This window comes from Labeo rohita, chromosome 5 (assembly GCF_022985175.1).
Source record: "Labeo rohita strain BAU-BD-2019 chromosome 5, IGBB_LRoh.1.0, whole genome shotgun sequence".
Lineage (NCBI taxonomy): Eukaryota > Metazoa > Chordata > Actinopteri > Cypriniformes > Cyprinidae > Labeo > Labeo rohita.
The window spans coordinates 2,122,989-2,143,693 of NC_066873.1; the positions used below are offsets into that span (position 1 = coordinate 2,122,989).

The 20,705-nt window shown below is 38.0% G+C and overlaps 1 protein-coding gene across 3 annotated transcripts in view; it reads left to right on the forward strand.

Annotated features, from left to right (window-relative positions):
* LOC127165564 (voltage-gated potassium channel subunit beta-3) overlaps positions 1-20,705 on the forward strand; it is a 53,850-nt gene that overhangs the window by 11,709 nt on the left and 21,436 nt on the right. The window contains exon 1 of one of the 3 annotated variants that reach the window (XM_051110312.1): positions 2,852-4,072. The exons of 1 other annotated variant lie outside the window; for it this stretch is intronic. In XM_051110312.1, coding sequence (XP_050966269.1) covers positions 3,792-4,072 — 281 coding nt within the window. In that variant the 5' untranslated portion in view covers positions 2,852-3,791. Of the gene's footprint in view, positions 1-2,851; positions 4,073-13,656; positions 13,936-20,705 lie in introns of those variants that run through there. One more of the 3 variants, XM_051110313.1, reaches the window with a different exon arrangement.

The following is a 20,705-nucleotide window of genomic DNA, read 5'->3' on the forward strand; positions in this document are numbered from 1 at the left end:
TTTAGGCATGTACATATGGTCAAGCTGATATGCTGAAGTTCAAGCTGAGCATGAGAATGGGAAGAAAGGTGATTTAAGTGACTTTGAACGTGGCATGGCTGTTGTTGTCAGGTGGGCTTATCTGAGTATTTCAGAAACTGCTGATCTACTGGGATTTCCATGCACAACCATCTCTAGTGTTCACATAGAATGGTGCGAAAAATGATCCACTAGCAGTTCTGTGGGCGAAAATGCTTTGTTGATGCCAGAGGTCTGAAGAGAATGACCAGACTGGTTTGAGCTGATAGAAAGGCAACAGTAACTCAAATAACCACTCGTACCAATCAAGGTCTGCAGAAGAGCATCTCCGAATGCACAACACAACAACTCTTGATGCAGACGAGCTACTGCAGGAAACTGAAGCTACAATTCACACAGGCTCACCAACACTGGACAATAGAAGATTGGAAAATGGTTGCCTGCTGTGATGAGTCTTAATGTCTGCTGGATGGTAGGGTCAGAATTTGGCATAAACAACACGAAGCGTGAATCCATCCAGCCTTGTATCACCGGTTCAGGCTGCTGCTAGTGTAATGGTGTGGGGATATTTTGTTGGCACACATTTTAGGCCTCTTAGTACCAACTGAACATCATTTAAAAGCCATACCCGAGTATTGTTGCTGACCATATCCATGCCTGTATGACCAGTGTCCCATCTTGTGATGGCTACTTTCAGAAGGATAATGTATCATATCATAAATCTTAAATCATCTCAAACAGTCTTCTTGAAGATGATGAGTTCACTATTCTCAAAAGAGTAAATCAGCATATTGGAATGATTTTTAAAGAATCATGTGACAGTGGAGGCTGGGGAAATGGCTACTGAAAACTCAGCTTTTCCATCACAAGAAATTACATTTTACCATATAAATATTAAGTATATACTTCCTGGTGTCTTTTTTAAAATAAGAGATTCCGCTTTTAATTGCTGATTAATTGTAAATGCATGCTGATCTGGCATTTTTGGAGCATTTCAGAACCCTGGACAGTTCCTTAAAGAGGTTCATTTTGGTTCATTTGCATTGTCAGAAAGAAAATGAATTGAGTGACATGGAGCTACACCCCCATCTCTCTCTCTCTCCCTCTCGCTCTCTCTCTGGCTCTGGACTGCATGCAGATGTTCTCTGATGAGCGCAGATTTGTTCTATTCCCCCCATGTTCGCTACACAGCACAGCTGCGCTGCACTGTCACTGGCTGCCTCCTCTGCACTGCCTCGCCCTGATTGGTTGGCAGCAGTCTCTGTGCGCCCTGATCCACTGAGTACAGCTTTAAAAAACATGCTATAGCTGCATGACAGTGTACAAATGTTGCTCCATTTCAACAGTCAGTTGAACAACACGCATAACTCCCACGGTTCAGAATGCAGGAATACTTACATGTCTCCTGAAACAGCTGCAGTTTCATACTGATTCAGCATTTTTCAGGATGGTTTGGTGTAAATATTTTTGAGGTTTCGTCTCCTTTACCTGTGGTCGGTAATCAGAGAGGTGGTTCAGTGCAGATGTTACAATAGCAGCATCCATCAGCAACAGAAGCACAAACATCTGACTCTAAAAACCACCCTTGGCCTTCTGAAGCATCTTGTGAGAAAAACCAAGGGCATGTTTCTGTTATTCATATTTGTGTCAGACTTGGCAAAGAATGTTCTTGAAGTTTGTTTCAAAGTGTGTGTGAGTTACAATTTGTGTTCAAGTCATATTTTCATTGTTTGCATTTTTATGTTATTCATACTTAATCAAGTCAAGTGACCTTTATTTATATAGCGCTTTTAACAATACAGATTGTGACAAAGCGACTGTACAGTATTAGATAGGAAATAGTGCAACAATAATCCAAAAGGGCTACTGTAAACACTCAATTTTTCAGTTAAGGGCAGTTCATCTTTGAATTCAATGATGACATCATTCAGCTTGAAATTAAGTGTCCCCAACTAAGCAAGCCAGAGGCGACAGCGGCAAGGAACCAAAACTCCACTGGTGACAGAACGGAAATCATGTTTATCATATCTATTTTCAAAGTTCACATTGTAGATGTTAATGTGAGAAATTCATCCGTACATATGTTGCATTTTCCCCCCACATTTCAACATCCATTTAACGACCGATGCACCAAATGCTTGCAACTTTGATATTTCCCTTGATCTCTCATTCCTTTGTTTTGTGTTTGTAGATTGTGTCCAGAGATTGTAAAATATTTCCTAGTGTATATTAAACATTTATGTGACAAACTGATGTTTTAAGAGATGAAAAATTATGGAAATAGATGATTTTTTTAACTAATATTTTGTAATGTTAATTTAAAAATAAAAATATAAAAATATATATTTCGATTTTATTTCTAAATCTTTTTTTAATTGAATTTGGCTAGTTTATGTTTGAAAGTAACTGTGATGTATTTGCTAAGATTGAATATAGGCCTACAGGCTTAGTGAAATATAGCATTATTTTAGAGGGGACCAGAGGCTGACTGAGAGTCTGAATGGCAGATTTCTGGTTTGGAAACTCCTGTTTTGATCTACTTGATCTAAGTACAGATTTTTAAATGTTTTTCATTCTAATTTATTGTAACCTTTAGAACATTTTTGTATTATTTTAGTTTTGCTGCCTATACATATATTTCAGCAATAGAGTAATGTAAAATATTGTGTGTGGGTGGATGTGTGTGTGTGTGTGTGTGTGTGTGTGTGTCAAGTTCTAACCCAAACAATAACGTGATTATTCCGCAGTGGTCCTGCTCAATTCACACATTAATCACAATGGAAATCCGAGAGAGAGAGAGAGAGAGAGAGAGAGAAAGAGAGGGTGGGGGATCACAGAGGGTTTCATTGGGTTCTGAGTTGGCAGTATCGCGTTTGATGGCTCTGTCGCTCTGAACGGATGCACAATTCCCTTCGCATCTCCACCGACAGCCTTCCGTCGTTATACCGCCTTCATGACGCGACGTACCGGCTAATATAGCCAGATGTGACGATGGAATATGGACACTGCGGAGCTGTCAAACTCTCTTTTGATCGCGTGCGATGATCACCATGGCAATAATTACGCGTCAGAAAAGCAGCGCGACATTTGCTGCCGTGTGTCGAGCGTGTGAGGGCGCGCTGTGTGTCAGATAGTGACCATCACAACCAAACGCGTGGTTGCGTGCGCGAATTTGTCTTCGTACGACTGTAGACGAGGAGATGGCCAGACGCGCTTGAACACAAGCGTGCGCGTATACGCGCGTCTCTGCAGTCGCGTTCGACCACCGCGTAGCTGAGCTTCAGTGCCATTAGGTGAAGCGGCACCGGCTGTTGCGCATCCCGTCGGTGGAAACCCGGTGTAGATGGGTGGTTCCGCATTTTGAGGAGGTCCCCCGCCTCGCACAGAGAGACCACCCGGATTCTGCAGAGGAATGCCTCAACACGGCGAGGAGCGTCTTCAAGTTGCGTCGATCCGGGTATTGGAGAAGTGCAGTGGGCGACTGCATAGACAGACTGTGCACGCAGCGGCACATTAAAGGCCTGGACAGCAGCCAGTCGTGACTTTTTGCCTGGCGACATAAACACGCACCCCACCGCGTTAGGGTTGCGTTTGGACGCGCGCCCTCCGCGCAACAGCTGCAAGTTGGTGCCGGCAGGTGCAAGACCTGACTTGAGTACAGGTTTGCCCTGTGCATCTATCTATCTATCTATCTATCTGACCACAGACACAAAGTGATCCAGTCTGCTCAACTCAAACACACAAGTGTCACAAGTGTGTGAGAGCCGGTCAGGATGCAGGTCTCATTCGCTTGTACGGAGCACAATCTGAAGAGCCGCAGCGAGGACCGGCTGTGCGGCCTGCGAACTGCCCCTCCACCAGGGGGCAGCAGCAGCGGAGGGGGAGGTGGAGGAGGTGGAGGAGGAGGTGAAAGAGGGAGCGGACAGGGGGGAAATGGCAACTACGCCCCTCAGAGCTCGGTCAAAACACGGGACGCATCGGGGTCCCGGCCCCTGCCTCAAGGCCACGCCCACATGAAGGAGGCTATTGGACGACACAGTAGCATGAAATACAGGTGAGACAGGTGGAAGTGGCGTGTGTGTATGTGTGTAACACCACCTGTTGGGTGGCAGCTCAGGCCGGGACTGGGTTATTCTGTGCTGGCTGATGTTTTATGGCTTCTTTAAAGATTCATGAGGGCCCACTGACAGCCGCTTTAATACTGAGTGCGTGTGTGCTCACTTCAGTGCTTGTGGCAGAGTTGAATGAATGGCAAACTGGATGTCAAGGGGGCAGGCGTGGAATCGCCTCCTTTGCTTGCATTATTGACTAGTTTGTCTAATGTCTTCAGTGTTTAGTACATTTCAGTATATTATGTAGTACAATAAGCTCTCATACCTTGACACACAGAACACACAACTTGCCAGAAGAAACTTATTTATGAGTTACTTATTTTTTTTAGTAATCTGACTTGCGATTTGTGTTTGGCCGATGATAAAAAAGTGGATGGTTTCAAGACATATCTACACTGTAAAAGATATCATGTTCAATTTACAGTTCATGAGATCGCCTGCCCATCCAGTCCTGATGGTTAAAGTGCCCCTGTTATGGAATATGAAAGGTTCATATTTTTTGGGAGATTTTGGGGGTTTTGGTAAAAAATAAATATGCATTTATTTTTACCTTATTTGCTCAACGACTCCCAAATGATTCGCTCAACTATTCATTCCTTTCTTTGTGTGACGCTAATCTGTGGTGATTGGTCCGATGACCCAGTCTGTTGTGATTGGTCTACTGCGTGCAGTGCATGTCGGAAATGGAACGCCCATCACCACTACATTAAACACCCAAACAGTCATGTTATGTGCAGTAGCCCAAATCTGGACAATTCAATGACACATTTCGAGACAACTGCAAGCGAACAGATATTGCTACAAGCTGTACAGAGCGAATACAACACACACAACTAAATACGTATTTTGCATGCTACAGATTACATGCGATCAACAATTACTCCACTTTCAGAATAAAAATGTCCTGATAATTTACTCACCACCATCTCATCCAAGATATGTCTTTTTTCTCTCAGTCACAAAGAAATTAATTTTTTGAGGAAAACATACCAGGATTTTTCTTCATATAGTGGACTTCAGTGGTGCAAAAAATGGAGTTTTAATTCAACTCTAAACGATCCCAGCCGAGAAATAAAGATCTCATCTAGTGAAACAATTGGTCATTTTCTTAAAAAAAAAAAGATAATTTATACACTTTTTAACCACAAACGCTCATCTTGTCTAGCTCTGTGATGTGCATGTGAACTCTGTGCACTCCGGTTCAACACAGTTAGGGTATGCTGAAAAACTCCCAACTCATTTTCTCCTCAACCTCAAAATTGTCCTACATTGCTGTTTAACCTTTTTGTTAAAGTGTGTTTGACCCTCCTTGCATGTTCAATTTGTAAACACTGGGTTAGTACTTCTTCAGCAATGAAGGATGATTTTAAAATTGGAGGAGAAAATGAGATAGGAGTTTTTCAACATACCCTAACTGTACCCTAACGGACTTACACTCACAGTGCAGAGCACAGCGTCTTCTCGACATGATGCTATCCACAGGAATCCACTATGGTGTTTGAGGGAGAGGAGGTTCAAGTTTTCCCAGGTCTGCATGTGCAAAAAGTGGGCATGCAATATGCTAATATTTCATGTTGACATGAACTTGAAACGGCGGAATCGACTCTTTCTTTTGAAAGACAGTAACTTCATACATGGTGCACTTTCAGATTTAAAACTTTGCAGGATGCTTTTATTCACTTAGAGCTGTGTTACACACTGCATGAAACATCATTTTCAAAAATCTGAAATGTGGGCACTTTTATGGTAAACAAACTTGGCTTGCTGTCCTCAATGGAGACTCGAACCCGAAGCTCAGCTTGAGCTCTGCATTCAGCTCCCCGATTACAGTAGAATAGTGGAAACAGAGGAGGAGATGGGGAGGTGGAGAGATGCCAGAAGAATTGACGCTGAGACAGTGCAATGAGTGCTGCTTATATAGGCTCATAATGATGATTGACAGGACTGAACAATTAGGCTCCTCCCAAACCTACGTTTGGAACTTCATTAAAAAATGGCAGCCTGAAATTCAGTCAAAACTGACAATGTTTTAAAGGATGGCATATTTTAGCCTGTATATTTTACACCTCTTAAGTGTATTTAATTATTTGATATAATATTAAAAAATTGCTTTTTACATTAAAAAGTAGTGACAGCAACTATAATAATACAGGTGGTAAAATATGAAGCCATATGATGAATCAGAGTTCATTATAAGTGGCCTGCCAAATAAACATGCCGGATGCTTAAACATCTAAAGAACAGATAACGTAACACAAAACATCCTAATATGCATTATTGCTATCAAAAATAAGAAGCAGTGCTATTTAAAAAACATATATTCATATATCATCACACAGGGACTTCTGGGAATGTCCTTTTACTGTATTTACTGTAAATTGTACGATAACTCATCATTTTTAATTTGTAAAACCCATATATTTGACAGTATTTCACAGTAAAATGACATAAACTGTGATCATTAGTTTTTCACCGCATGTGGTAATTGACAGTTACATTTCAATCATCGCATTTTACAGTGAATATTAGAGAATATTATAAGTGTCGTCTCTTTTGATTTGAAAGCAACCATCCAGCAATGCTTTAGCAACCTCTCAGAAAACTCTTAACTGCCACACAGCAATGTGCTACTCCAAACACCTTAGCAACAGCATAGCAACACTCCGGCAGTCGCTCGCAACAATCTAGAATTGTGGCATTTTCCTCAGGAAATGTAAACATTAAGTTGGTTGATGGAGTTCTCTACTATAGCTAAACTATATGTGTGTGAGTGTGTTATCTAGATTAGGTGTATTCTGTAGAATGCAATTATACAGCACACACAAGCACATATTTCACAGCTGGACAATCCTTGCTGTCCATTAAGTCTTTAAAGGTCACGAGTTACTGTCTGAGGGATGCTATTATTAGAACATGAGGCAATGCTGATTTATCCTTTTAAGTCAACATGGAATCAGAATTGACCCTGCTTACCTCTTCATACACATCCCTGCATGATACATGAGTGCATGTTATCCTGACGAAAAAAAACAAAAACACAGGATGATCATGACACCTTTTTTCAAAGGGCTAGTATAGCTGTTCCACTGCAAACTTGTATTGTGATTGGTTTCAGTATTGTAGAAATGCCCACTTTTCATGGTCTAATCAATTCTGGGTGGATAAAATCCAGTACGACATCACATTTCTTCTCATTGAATATGTTGTTTCGCTGTGAAATATGTTTGTGTGAGCGTGTGTTGTGCTAATCTCAGCCTCAGACTCACACCCACGGATCGTTCACGGATCTTTCTCAGAGATTGCTGAGCCATTATTTAAATGAGTTTCCACTTTGCTGCACATCACTCCATCAGATCACCTGGACCTCACGCAAACTCTGCTTGGCTGTTTTCCATGTTGGACAGACACTCACTTGATGTGTGTTGCTCCGTGTGGTCAAGTGACTTTTTGGACAGACTGTGGACAGACTCCTCGAAGACATCTCACACACACACACACATGCACTAGTGGAAAGTGTTGGAAAGTGAGATGGATGTCATTATGCTGGCTTGAGAAACACTCACTAGACATTTGATATGCTTTTAAACTCCCATCTATCTTTCTGCCTGTTTACCCTAGCAACCACCAGAATTATTTAGTAACCACATAGTAACACCCCTGTCTGTCTCTATCTATCTATCTATCTATCTATCTATCATTCTATATATCACTCTGTTGGTCTATCTATTTATCGTTCTATCTATCTATCTATCTATCTATCTATCTATCTATCGTTCATTCTGTCATTCTATCTGTATGTCTTATAGTCTGCATGGCCTTAAAACCTTCAGAATTCAATCTTTTCAAAATACTTCAGACTTTTGGCCAGGCTTACTTAAGCCAACTTCAAAGTTTGCCTTGGTGAACTTTTTTTAATCTAGTTATCATCATGTTATTATTGGAGTGTGGTCTGTTGAGCAGCTGTGCCAATGGTGTATAAAGGACAGGAGATTGTTAGCCAGAGGGTGGAAGTTGGCAGGTGAATAGAGGAAGATTGTTTTTGTGGAGTTTTCTCAGTAAACTGTCATCTCAGTTTTTAATGAATATAGACACAAAGGCACTGTAACCTCATTTCGTGGTCACTGTGCTTTCATGTCAAAACCTGTTTCAAGCAGGTAAGGTGAAGAGATTCTCACCAAATCTCTCTCTTTGTCACTGATCAGGAGCATGTGCAGGATAGAGTACTAGAATAATACTGAGTAATACTGCACGCTGCTATTTTTTAAACAGCATGTACTGTGTGTAACAATAATGGTTTTCTTTACTGGTGAATTTGATAATTAGTAGTAGATAGCATGTTATTTAGAGCATCCCTGTATAAATGCAGTTAAATGCACCCACATGCATTTTTTTTTTTTTTCAAATGTAAGGCATGTATACCAACATATTAGAATACACTTGCTGTGTAAAACCATTAATGACATTCAGAATAACAACAGCTATAATTATGCTAATGACCCCTAATTGTTCTGATTAAAAAAGCTAGCATTTCATTTTCATGCACTGGGAGATGAAGGCCATTAAGAAACATATGCGTCTGATAGCACATCATCTGTGAATATCGCAGTTGTGCTTGTCACAGAGAGAGGTTATGCAGCAGCGTCCTTAGCCAGCGCTCTGTATTAGCCAGAAAATTATTCACAAACCATATGTTAGATTTTTATATCAGTTCCTGCAGACTTGAAGTGGCTTGCAGTGATTTGCATGTTTAACATGCTCATCTGTCCTTGTGTAAATATAATGGATGATTGCAGGTGCTGTGTGTGCTGTAAAGAAACACTAATACGTAGAATACGTTTTAACATTAGAAGGTTTAGATCTTCAGGCGGCCATTTTTTAATGAAGTTCCAAACGTAGGTTTGGGAGGAGCCTAATCATTCAGTCCTGTCAATCATCATTATGAGCCTATATAAGCAGCACTCATTGCACCGTCCTAGCGTCAGTTCTTCTGGCATCCCTCCACCTCCCCATCTCCTCCTCTGTTTCCATTATTCTACCGTAATGGGGGAGCTGACTTAACTGTATTGAATGTGTACTTGTAGTGTACTTCATGTCTTAAAAGTACAGTACATTTACTGTACTTGAAGATAATATAATTTTAATGAAATAAGAGGCCACCCAAGAGAAACACTTCCATGACTACATTTTTCATAACACAATTAAATACACTTTTAAAAAGTGCACTTTGTTCTAATGTCAAATGAAAGGTGTTATGCTGAAGTACATTTTTAAATTACTGTTTAAATATCGTTTTTAACAAAAGACTAAATGTTTTAATGCTCTTTTGTTTTACTTTAAAGAAGTATACAGTGTAACCAGTAAAAAAAAAAAATTGGAAATACATTTTTGGAATTTTGTTGTATTTTTAGGTAAAAACAAATGACGATTTACTGCTGTTTTGGCTAATGATTAGTATGATGCAAAATATGGGCAAAAGAAGTGAATGTGTGCTGGGTCCGTCTGTTCATTTGGCTGTGGGTAGATGTTGGCCAGCATCTTCTGGATCAGTAATCCTCTCCCTTACCCAAGATCATAATCAACAGTGAGTGATCCAACGCTGGTCTGACTGCTAGTCGATAAGAAATCAATCAGGTCAGAGACACTGATCTCTGATCCCCCCCACAAAATCCATATCTAAGATTACCATTAAATCTCTTACACTTATCCAAGACAACATATGAACGAAAATGTTTAGCCAACACGTCAAAAGCAATAAAGCTGAACTTTACAGTACTGTTTCCGTATATTAAATAGGACTTAATTATGAAACTACATACAAAGATGTACTTATTTCTACTGGCTTTTGAAACATAATTGAAGCATATAGCTGAATGTACTGACAACAAGCATTTATGATAAACTAAAATATACTTTCATGTCATTTCGAAGGCATACTGAATCTTGTATGTCATGCGTTTTACATCATTACATATTTGTAAGGATGAAGCTGCAATCTAGCACACAGGACATAGTCAAGACATCAAAACAAATGCAAAAGAGTATTAAAACAACATGATGATTTAAAATGTACTTTAAACTCTTAATTTGACATGATAACAAAGCACATTTTTTAAAGTGTGTTAAAAAAACAGTCATGAAAGTGTCTCTATTTAAATACACTTAAAGGGGTCCTATTATGCTCTTTTAGAAAGTCTTGATGTTGTTTTGGGGGTGTACTAGAACATGCTTTCATGCTTGGTGGTTCGAAAAACGCATTATTTTTAACATAATTTACATTATTACAATACATTTCTCCCAGCCTGGCACAAATGGCTCGATTAGTTCCGGGTTTAATGAAGGCCCGCCTTCCAAAAAACAAAATGTCTTGTGATTGGTTAGCTGTCCCACAGCTTAGGCGGTATTTCAGTACTGTCACGCCCCTTGTCAAAAAAGCAAGTTCTATTTACAACTGTTAGCGCAAGTTAGATTAAAGTAATTCTTACGTTTTAAATATGGATATTTTTCCTACAAAAATGCATTGATTCGCTAGAGGAGGCTTTTATTGACCCCCCAGAGCCGTTAGAGGCATTTTTTATTATGGATGGATGCATATTATTGGACTTGTTTTGGACTGATGAAGAGAAACACCCGTCTATGCCGTTCTAAAGCTTGGGAGTGCCAGGATAAATTTTAATATAACTCCGATTCGTCTGAAAGAAGGAAGTCATATACACCTAGGATGCATGGAGTGTGTGTAAATAATGCGCTACAGTAGTGTTGGGTCCTATCGTCAGCCTGCGAGATTGTGCTAATTTATTTAATTATTTACATACTTAGTTTCATTGCCTGAAACCAGCTCCAGCATAAGGCTATAAAAGCAGCCTAATATTATCAAAGAACATCATCACTGATTATCCTAGCCTATTCTAGTGCAAGTTTATGCATTAAAAAAAAACACTGGCATTATAAGTGAAGCTATCTACACTGTATGATGAATAAATCTCTTACCACACACTGCACACGTCTGCGGTGCGTTACGGCTCCGACGCTGCAAGACCGGAGTAGATCGAGGCTTCGGCATGTGTTTTGACCCCCTGTACTGCACACGTCTGAGGTGCGTTACTGCTCTAAAGTGGCCACTCTAGTCAGTGCTTGTGTTTATACCCGCTGTGCTGCGGCTCGTTGAAGCGGCTCTCCGTGCTACATTGCTAAAGTTAGGCTAATCCCCCACTTCGTCCCTACACACCCCCCAACCATTTGAATTTCTGTAGGTGGGATTTAATTTGATGATATTCTAATTAGCCACGTTGTGACATTATTGCATGTGGAAAACGTTGTAGTCCATAGGAGCCGTTTGTTGTAGTTCTTGAAAAGGGATTTTTTAAAAAATGAAATATCTCCCTTTGGAGTGGACTTTGAGATTTGTAACTTTGTAGATCTTTTTTATGCCCAAAGAAACACACCACACACTGACTAAAATTCAAAAAGTGAAAAAGCATAATAGCACCCCTTTAAGTGGCATTTTATTTCATTGATTTTATATTATCTGCAAGTACAAGAACAGGGAGAATTTGTTCAGTTTCCTTGACGTGTGTCTATAGCAGGGATGGAGTCAAAAGCAGACCCACAAGACCCAGACCAATTGCAGACCCCCTGAGACCCTGACCAAGACTAGAACCCCTGAGGACCAAAACTGGACCATGACTTGGCCCAAGACCCAAACCTCCAGAGTCTGCCAAAGGACCAATACTCCATCTTTGCACATTCGTATTTGGGTTTTAGTGTCCTGTGTTTTGAGTTTTAGTTCTAGCTCCTAGGCACTAACAGTCATGTTAATGAACACAGATCTGCTTATTACATTAGGCAAACACATTTGATCTCACAGGCATATGCCGACTCACATTTAACTACATTCAATTTTTTGCCAGTGTAATGTCATGAAACATCTCCAGTCTTATTCCTGTCTCATATCGTTACAAATATTCCTTTGTTATGCCTGCTATCGCTTCAGATGCTGTAGAATCACAGACAATGAGAGTCACGTTATGGTTAGTCTTCCATTCCCAATGTAACACTGTAGCACTGCAAGCATTTACTAGGTTAGCCAAGGGAGTAGCTGCGTTATACCACCAACTGTGTAGAAGATTATGTTGCTATAAGATTAAATTGTTGAAGAGTAAGCAGTTCCAGGGAATGGACCTCATTTTCTTAAAATACATTATGGGACATGGATTGATCAGACATGTCACATGTGCCCCTTCTTTCAATGCTGATTCGCTTTGGTCGCAGCTACTGTTACAGTTAACTGAGTTTGATTTTTGAGATGAGAGATACTTGCCATGCTGAGACACAGTTTGAAATACCTTTGCTATTTTTATTTTGAAATGACAAACAATACAATTAAAGGGATGGTACACAGTCCACACCATTAGCTTTATGACCTTATTTCTTCTGCTGAACACAAAAGAAAACTGGGTAATCATACTAAACCTAGCTCTAAAACAAACTTTAACCTATGTTTAGTCCATTTTCTTGGAATAGTGCCACTGTAAGTGCACGTATTGTAAAACATAGTGCAGCCACATATTCTGAAGGATGTTTCAACTCTTTTTGCTCATGCGATTAAAGTAAAAAAAAAAAAAACTGAGACATTTTTCAAAATGTTTTTTTTTTTTTTTGCCTGTTTCAGCCTGATGCAGTTATCATTTTCACATCCAGTGCCACGTTGTTTAAATAGCAAATGCACTTGTTCGCCCATGAGCATTCTGGTCTGAAAACAAGGTGTGTTCAGGCGCATTGTTGGCACGTTTCTATTTTAAGGCATCTGAAAATGATTGCACCGTTGACCAACTAAAACCTGGTCTAAAGTCAATGGTGCAGTATTTTTCTTTCTTTATCACGTTAGTAATATGCAGAGCATACGCCTATAGGTGCATATTACTGACGTCTATAGGCATACGCTCTGTGTATTACCAACACAGGGACACGCAGCAGCACATAAACATTAAAATGAAAGGATTACAATGTAAAAGATTATTATTGTGTACATGAAGAAGCGTTCAGTCTTTGCTCTTGCAAATAGTGCCGTGTAAATAGCGAATCTGCCATGGTGGAAGCACAACGGGCTTTTATAGGGAATGGGAGATGAGACTCTGACTGGTTTATTGCACATTACACCCATTAAAGGGTTACTCCACCCCAAAATGAAAATTTTGTCATTAATCACTTACCCCCATGACGTTCCAAACCTGTAAAAACTTTGCTTGTCTTCGGAACACAATTTAAGATATTTTGGATGAAAACCGGGAGGTTTGTGACTGTCCCATTGCCTGCCAGGTAAATACCACTGTCAAGACGCAGAAAAGTAAGAAAGATACGTCAAAATAGTCCATCTGCCATAAGTGGTTCAATCTGAATTTTATGCAAACTGCGCACACTGTTCTGTGTCAGCCAGAGGGATACGGTTTCTATGTATATTTATGCTTTGATCTGAACAAAAACAGCGTATCTGGCGTATGCAGTTTGCGTCCAGTGGATAGTCTCCAAAATGGCACTACACTGACAAGGAGGAGACAAATTGTTAAATAAAATTGTTTTTTTTTCTTTGCGTACAAAAAGTATTTTCGTCGCTTCATAAAATTCAGATTGAACCACTGATGGCAGATGGACTATTTTGACAATGTCTTTCATACTTTTCTGCGTCTTGACAGTGGTATTTACTTGGCAGTCAATGGGACAATCACAAACCTCCTGGTTTTCACCAAAAATATCTTAAATTGTCTTCCGAAGACGAACGAAGCTTTTACGGGTTTGGAACGACATGGGGGTAAGTGATTAATGACAGAATTTTCATTTTGGAGTGGAGCAACCCTTTCAGAACATACTTAAGCACCTGTGAAGTACTTCGATATTACATTTACAGTTCATATGTTTTGTACTAAATTGCAAATTCATCATTACAAATGTGTAATTACAAATATATGTCAATACAGGACAAGGCAAGTTTCAAAAGACAGTGTATTTTAGTTCCCCATAAATACTTGTCAGTACATTTAACATTTTGCTTTAACTACACGTCAAAGAAAATAGTGCCAATTAGGAAATTGGAACTAGGAAATAATGAGGAATTGCATGATAAGAAGTATTGAATTCCTCCTTAAGAGGGTCAAAAAGCACTTTTATATTCAACTTATTACATTTAATATAAATTTAAACTATATTACATTTATTCAGATATATAAAAAATAACACTTTAGTGACATTTGACATTTTTTCAAGTGACATTTTTTGTCAAAAAGGGTTAAAAGAGAGGGGATATAACAAACACATTTTAATATAAAAAACTCAGACTTTTAAGCTCTTGTCAAAAATATTGAAAATAAGTAAACATTAAGAAAAAAGTGTAATGTGAATCAATATGTGTCACCAATGCGGTCTCTGTGGCTCCCTCTGCCCGCCGCCAGCGGGAACCCTCCCCGGACTTTTAACCACGTTTCCCATCATCCCGTACCTGGGACCCCACTTCCGGTTCCGGGTATCTCCCGGTGCTCTTCCCTCTGGCGGCCATTTATAGACTCTCTTCGCGGGTTTTCCCTCGCGAAGTTTTGGCTAGTTATACTAACAACTCTGAGCGTTTTCCTTGTATTATTGTCTTCCCGTTGCCGACCGAACTGTTTATTCCCCTTGTGATTCTTGCTGCCTGCCTTTTGACCCCTTGCCTGGATTATCGTTGTTGTTTGTGGATTATCTGCTCTGCTCCCGTTTGTTATTGTATGACCCTCGCCTGTTTGACTTCGCTTACAATAAAGCTCGTCGCAAATGGATCCTCCGCCTACGACTCCGTTGTTGACCGCGTCACAATATGACTGTTTCTAGCAAAATAATAGTGAAAATACTGTGAATATTTAAAATTCAGCCAGTGCTACACAGTATATACTTCCACACAGCACATGAAACAGCATGAAACATATAGTTATTCCTGTTTTGTTGGATTATCTGTAGTATAACGTTTGCCAATCCAATCAAATAATAAAGCACGAAGGATATGATCAAACTTATGGGTGATATTGCTCTCAGTTCAATCGTCACACAGGAAATGGCAGATGAAGCTTAAACACATCTGTGAAGTCATCAGCTAAGGTTGCTGCACTTCTAAATGAACAGATGGAAAAGATATCTAGACGGCTCCAGAAAAAATAATGTTAAGAAAACAGTTTTTATGTGTTTTTCTAATAGAAAGAAATCAGAAAAAAAAAACAAAAAAACAAAACAAAAAAAACAAACAAACAAAAAAATTATGGTATTTAATGAAGAAATAGAGGAAGTAAATGAAGTTAGCTTTTTAGGAGTAGTTCTAGATTTACAACTCAAATTTGACAAACATATAAATAGGCTGTCAAAAATAGTTAAGATGAACTTAAACTGTTTTAAACTTATTAGGAAATATATTACGACCGAGACAGCTCATCTGTTCCTGCATGCAATGATTTTGTCCCGTATTTCATATTGTCTTATAGTGTGGTCTCAAACTAATGATTTTTTTAATTAGAGAAATTGAAATGCTGTATAATCGGGCTCTAAAATTTTTGGATAAAAAGCCAAATTATTGGCATCATTGTCACATCTTAAATAAACTGAATATGCTTAATTTTACTATTTTTTTATGAATCTTTCTAGATATTTGTATAATAAGGCACCTTCTGTTTTATGTAGTTTGGTACAGAGACATGATGCTACAGATCGAACCACCAGGAGTACGGAGGTTGGAAACTGTAGGATTGGGTTTTGTAGAACTTCACAAGGGCAAAGAGCATTTTCGGTAAAAGGGGTCACAACTTTGGAATATGTTGCCAAATGAGTTTAAAGTGATACATGATATAAAGTCTTTTACACTGACGGTTAAACGTTGGCTCAAAATAAATCAGACCTGTATGCATAATATATATATATATATATATTTTATATTTATAGCTTCTGCTATAATCTCTATGTGCAGTGCATTTTTTCCAGTCTTCAACTGGATTCATGTTTATTGTATCGTCCCTATTCAAATAATATAAACAAATAAATAAACTGATATATATATATATATATATATATATATATATAGTGCAGAATAGTATGTAGAAGGAGTAGGATGATAGAAAGCAATTCCACTCTCTTTCTCTTTTGCTCACTCACTCTTTTTTTTTTCCTCTTCTCAGCATGTGCAGTAATTGCCTATGCTAACTCATTATAAAGTACATTAATCAGAATGGGCCTTTTACGGCTTGCAGACAGACACACTGTGGAGAAATGTGCGCTGCTCTCTCCCACCACTGCTGTTCATTTTCCTCTCTCTCTCTCTCTCTCTCTCTCTCTCTCTCAATATTCATCGCTCTCTCTCAGTATTGTTCCCTCTGTCTTTCTATCGCATTGCTTTCCACTCTTTGTCCTCTGCCTATTTCTGTTTTCTCAATTTTGCCTCATCTCGTCATTATTTTATTTCTACTATCTGCCTTCACTCACATTTTCACATTTGTTGCTCTCTCCATCTCTCTCTCTCTCTCTCTCTCTCTGCTTCTCTCTCTCTCTCTCCACCCTGTTGTGGTGCACTGCAGTATTCTGAGAGGAGTGTGTCTGGATGGTGTTGTGTGCTCTGCATTTCTGATTTTTATGAATCTGCCTGATGTCTGTGTTGATGTATGATGTGACCTTTGCATATATAGTGGGGTCCAGTGAGTGGGGTCCACAAGAGAAAATATATGTCATGTCAGTGCAAATTATATTATCAGCATAACAATGTGAGTGAACCATTTCTTATTAAAAAAACAAAACAAAACAAAAAACAAAACAAAAAGGCAATTTTGAGAATGTATCAGTGTTTGGTATTTAATTTAGCCTATTCTTTAATGTAAAGTCTACAGTTTATACAGTGTTTAAAAATTCTTCATTTGTTAAAATTTCAAAATTCTAAAACAGTTAATTTTCAAGTTTAAATAATAATAATAATAATTTTCATTGTGGATTTTTTGAGGCTCTTCTGTACTTACAGCAAACTGCATATTTTCTATTATCTGCATGTTATAAAACATTATCTAATTACGTTGTGTTGCTGTGCTGGTCTTCTTTGATGTTACAGAGAACATGCTCATAGTTTTGATGGTTTGTTTAAATGGAACAGTTTATAGAACCTTTAAAGAAACTCTTAAAAAAAAGGAAAGAAAAAAAGTTTGATGACTTATATAGTATCATATAGTATAGTACATATAGTATGATATAGTGACAATATGGAGCTCATACTCAAGGAGCAAAAAACACAAAAAAAAAAAAATATATATATATATAAATATATATATTTTGATCAAATGCTTGTAATGTAAATCAATGAGATCTTTATAACAGTACAACAGACTACCTACATAAAATGCATATAAATATCAGTTATTTCACAATAATATGTCTTAGTAGGATGATATTTTAATGCCTGGTTTTATGATGAAAGCTATGTCGTTTTTATTGTGGGAAACATAATGCAATGCCATGATGATTGACAGTTGAACAAATAAATGTTCCTCAAATGCCTGATGATCGTGTTTGATTCTCACATGATTTTTCTAAAACATGGTGTGTGGATAGTCAAGTAAAAAGTTGGAAAGTTGGAAATCTAGAAATACTACTAACAATACAAAATGCATTCTTAAGTATACTTTACAGAAATATGTAAAGATTTCACATTAAAAAAGACTGAAGCTGGGCATTTTTACAATTACAATTTAAAAACATTTTACTAGAAAATATGAATCAGCACAACAAAAGGCATGTCGTTTTCGATCATGTTGATCATTTAGAGGCCTTAGAAATTTTCATATCAAATACAAGCAGGCTTTATAGGGACACAGGAGGTGTCAACTTCATCTCAGATGTTCCTCCTAAAATTCAGATGAGGCCGCTCTTGACATATAGTAGCTTAATTATTGATATTAAAACCTTTAAACTGAACACCCTTAAAAATAAAGGTTGCAAAAGTGTGTTTTTGCAGTGATGCAATAGAAGAACCATTTTTGATTCCTCAAAGAACCTTTCAGTGAACAGTTCTTAAAAGAACCATTTTGAAGGACATCTTAAAAATCTAAAGAACTTTTTTTGACTGTTAACTGCATTTCAAAGGTTCCATGGATATTCAAGGTTCTTCATAAAACCAATGAAGAACCTTTATTTTTAAGAGTTTACTTGCAGGTTTTGAGATCTGAGCTCAGTTTGAGACATCTCTTGTCAAACTCTATATATAGAGGCATGTGTGAGATTACTGAGGTATTTCCAAGACAAACATCTGAGAAACAAGACAGTTAAGCAATAATCCACTTTTGCTCTCATTGCTGTCAATGAGAAACAACTTAGATGTTAATTTGTATACACACAGCCATTTCCACAACGAATAGGGACTGACAGATTATTATAAAAGTAATTGCGATGCCGCTTTCACAGTTAACTGCTACTAATTACATCGGCTAGACTCAAATACTCCAGCATTTTACAAAAGCACACAGTAACATGGATTCCTACAGGGCTTACTATAATTGTGTGTCTGTCTATATACACTTTGTAAACGTATCAGTAAACAGAAGTCAGTGGTTGTTGCAGGGGCCGGTGTTATACAGCATGTGCTTGTGTGTCAACACAATGATTTATAGTGCGGCTTATGGTAGGAAAAAAGAGAATCAGCCAAGATCCCAGCATTATTAAACCTCTCTGTCTCACAGAAACAGGCAAAAGAGACAAAAGAAAGATATATTGAGAGTGTGTGACTTTTAAAAGATCTTTCTTATCTTTTTTAAAATGCCTTAACAAATAAAGTGTTCGCTGATGATATACTGAAGAAAGCAAAGCAGGACCAGGCGTCAAGTCATTTGTCTTTCTATTCTCAAATTGAAGTGCTGCGCCACATAACGCATTCGCAACCAATCAGAATATATATGTGTAATATACAGCTGTTTGCAGCAGGACTACCAAGCATGATACTGCAGAAACAGAAACGCACTGTTTACAAATGTGCTGGTGCTCATTGTTTGTCTCAACTGCTGTGGTTTGGGAAATCAGCTCATGCAGAGATACAACTTGTTTTGGCCAAGAGTCAGCAGCTAAGAATGTGTGCATTTGTGTTGTACAAAAAAGTGAAAATTGTGCATGTGTTGGCCAGTTAAATGATTAGTTTTATCCACAAATTCTGATTACACACTACTGTTTGAGGTCGTTAAGGTCTCTTCTGCTCACCAAGGCTGCATTTATTTAATCAGAAATACAGTAAAACTGTAGTCAGCATCATTACTCCAGTCTTCAGTATCACATCCTTCAGAAATCATTATAATATGCTGATTTGCTACTCAACAAACGTTCTTTGCTCAAAAGAATAATATTAATTTTATTATGTAATGTCTTTTACTGTCACTTTTAATCAATTTAATATATCTTTTCTGGATAAAACTATTAATTTCTTTCAAAAACAAAATCATAAAAACCATACTCACCCAGATTTTTGAGCACTAGTGCACTGTCACTCTTTCCATGTCATTACACTGAATAGGAGTTGACATTCAGAGGCTTCTCAATAGTTTGTGCAAGGGTCAAACTGAAATTTCAGTCATTAATCACTCAAAATCTTGACATCCGCCCTGTCTTTCCTTGGCACACTTATATGTCTGATTCGTGAGCTCTTTTCAATCAGTCTGTTGATCTCGTTCAGTGGATCTGGTTCTCTGACTCAGTGACTCAGTCGTAGCATTTAACAGCCCACTGGAAGGGAAATTTCAGTCTGTTTTTCACACATGCTATTCAGCTATATAAAACACTGAACACAGAGCATGAGTTTTATTTGCTCGATTTACAGGATGGTGCTTTTGTGTTTATGGCTTTAACCCTCATAATGCATGTAGGTCCATTTTGACCCAGAAGAGTTACATAAAATGTCTAAAAACTGTGCACAAGTTTCCTAGCAAAAAAGTAAAATGCATTTATTTTATATTAAGTACAGTTTAAGTCTATAAACACATTTACTGACATATTGCTTGAGACTTACTGATACAAAAAAAATATATATAAAAAAAGTTGTAATTAAACTTTATTTGGAGTACTACTTGTGCACAATGCACATTTCTTAATATTAAGCCTAAAATATGTTTTAATGTCACTATTGATGAGGATTGTGGGATCTTTAAATAATATCGGTCTTTTAAATGCGAAATATTTAGTGTACCTAGAGTATACTTGTAATAGTTCCACTTTAGCACAATCAAATATAATTCAGTATATCTTTAGTTAGACTTCAGCACTATTAAACTGCATTAAGTACAAAATTAGTTACTTAAAAATATAATTTTTTTAATGTTACATGTTTTGTGTTTGGGTAATTTTGGACCCGAATTGTTAAAAAATAAATAAATAAATAAAAATAGATAAATAATAATAACAATAATAATAATGAATGTTCATTGAATATGAATGTTCATTTTTCTACTATAAGCTGTCTCCAAAGGCATTTCAGAGAATTTGGCAGTATATCCAACCGGCCTCAAAACCGCAGACCACGTGTAACCACACCAGCCCAGGACCTCCACATCC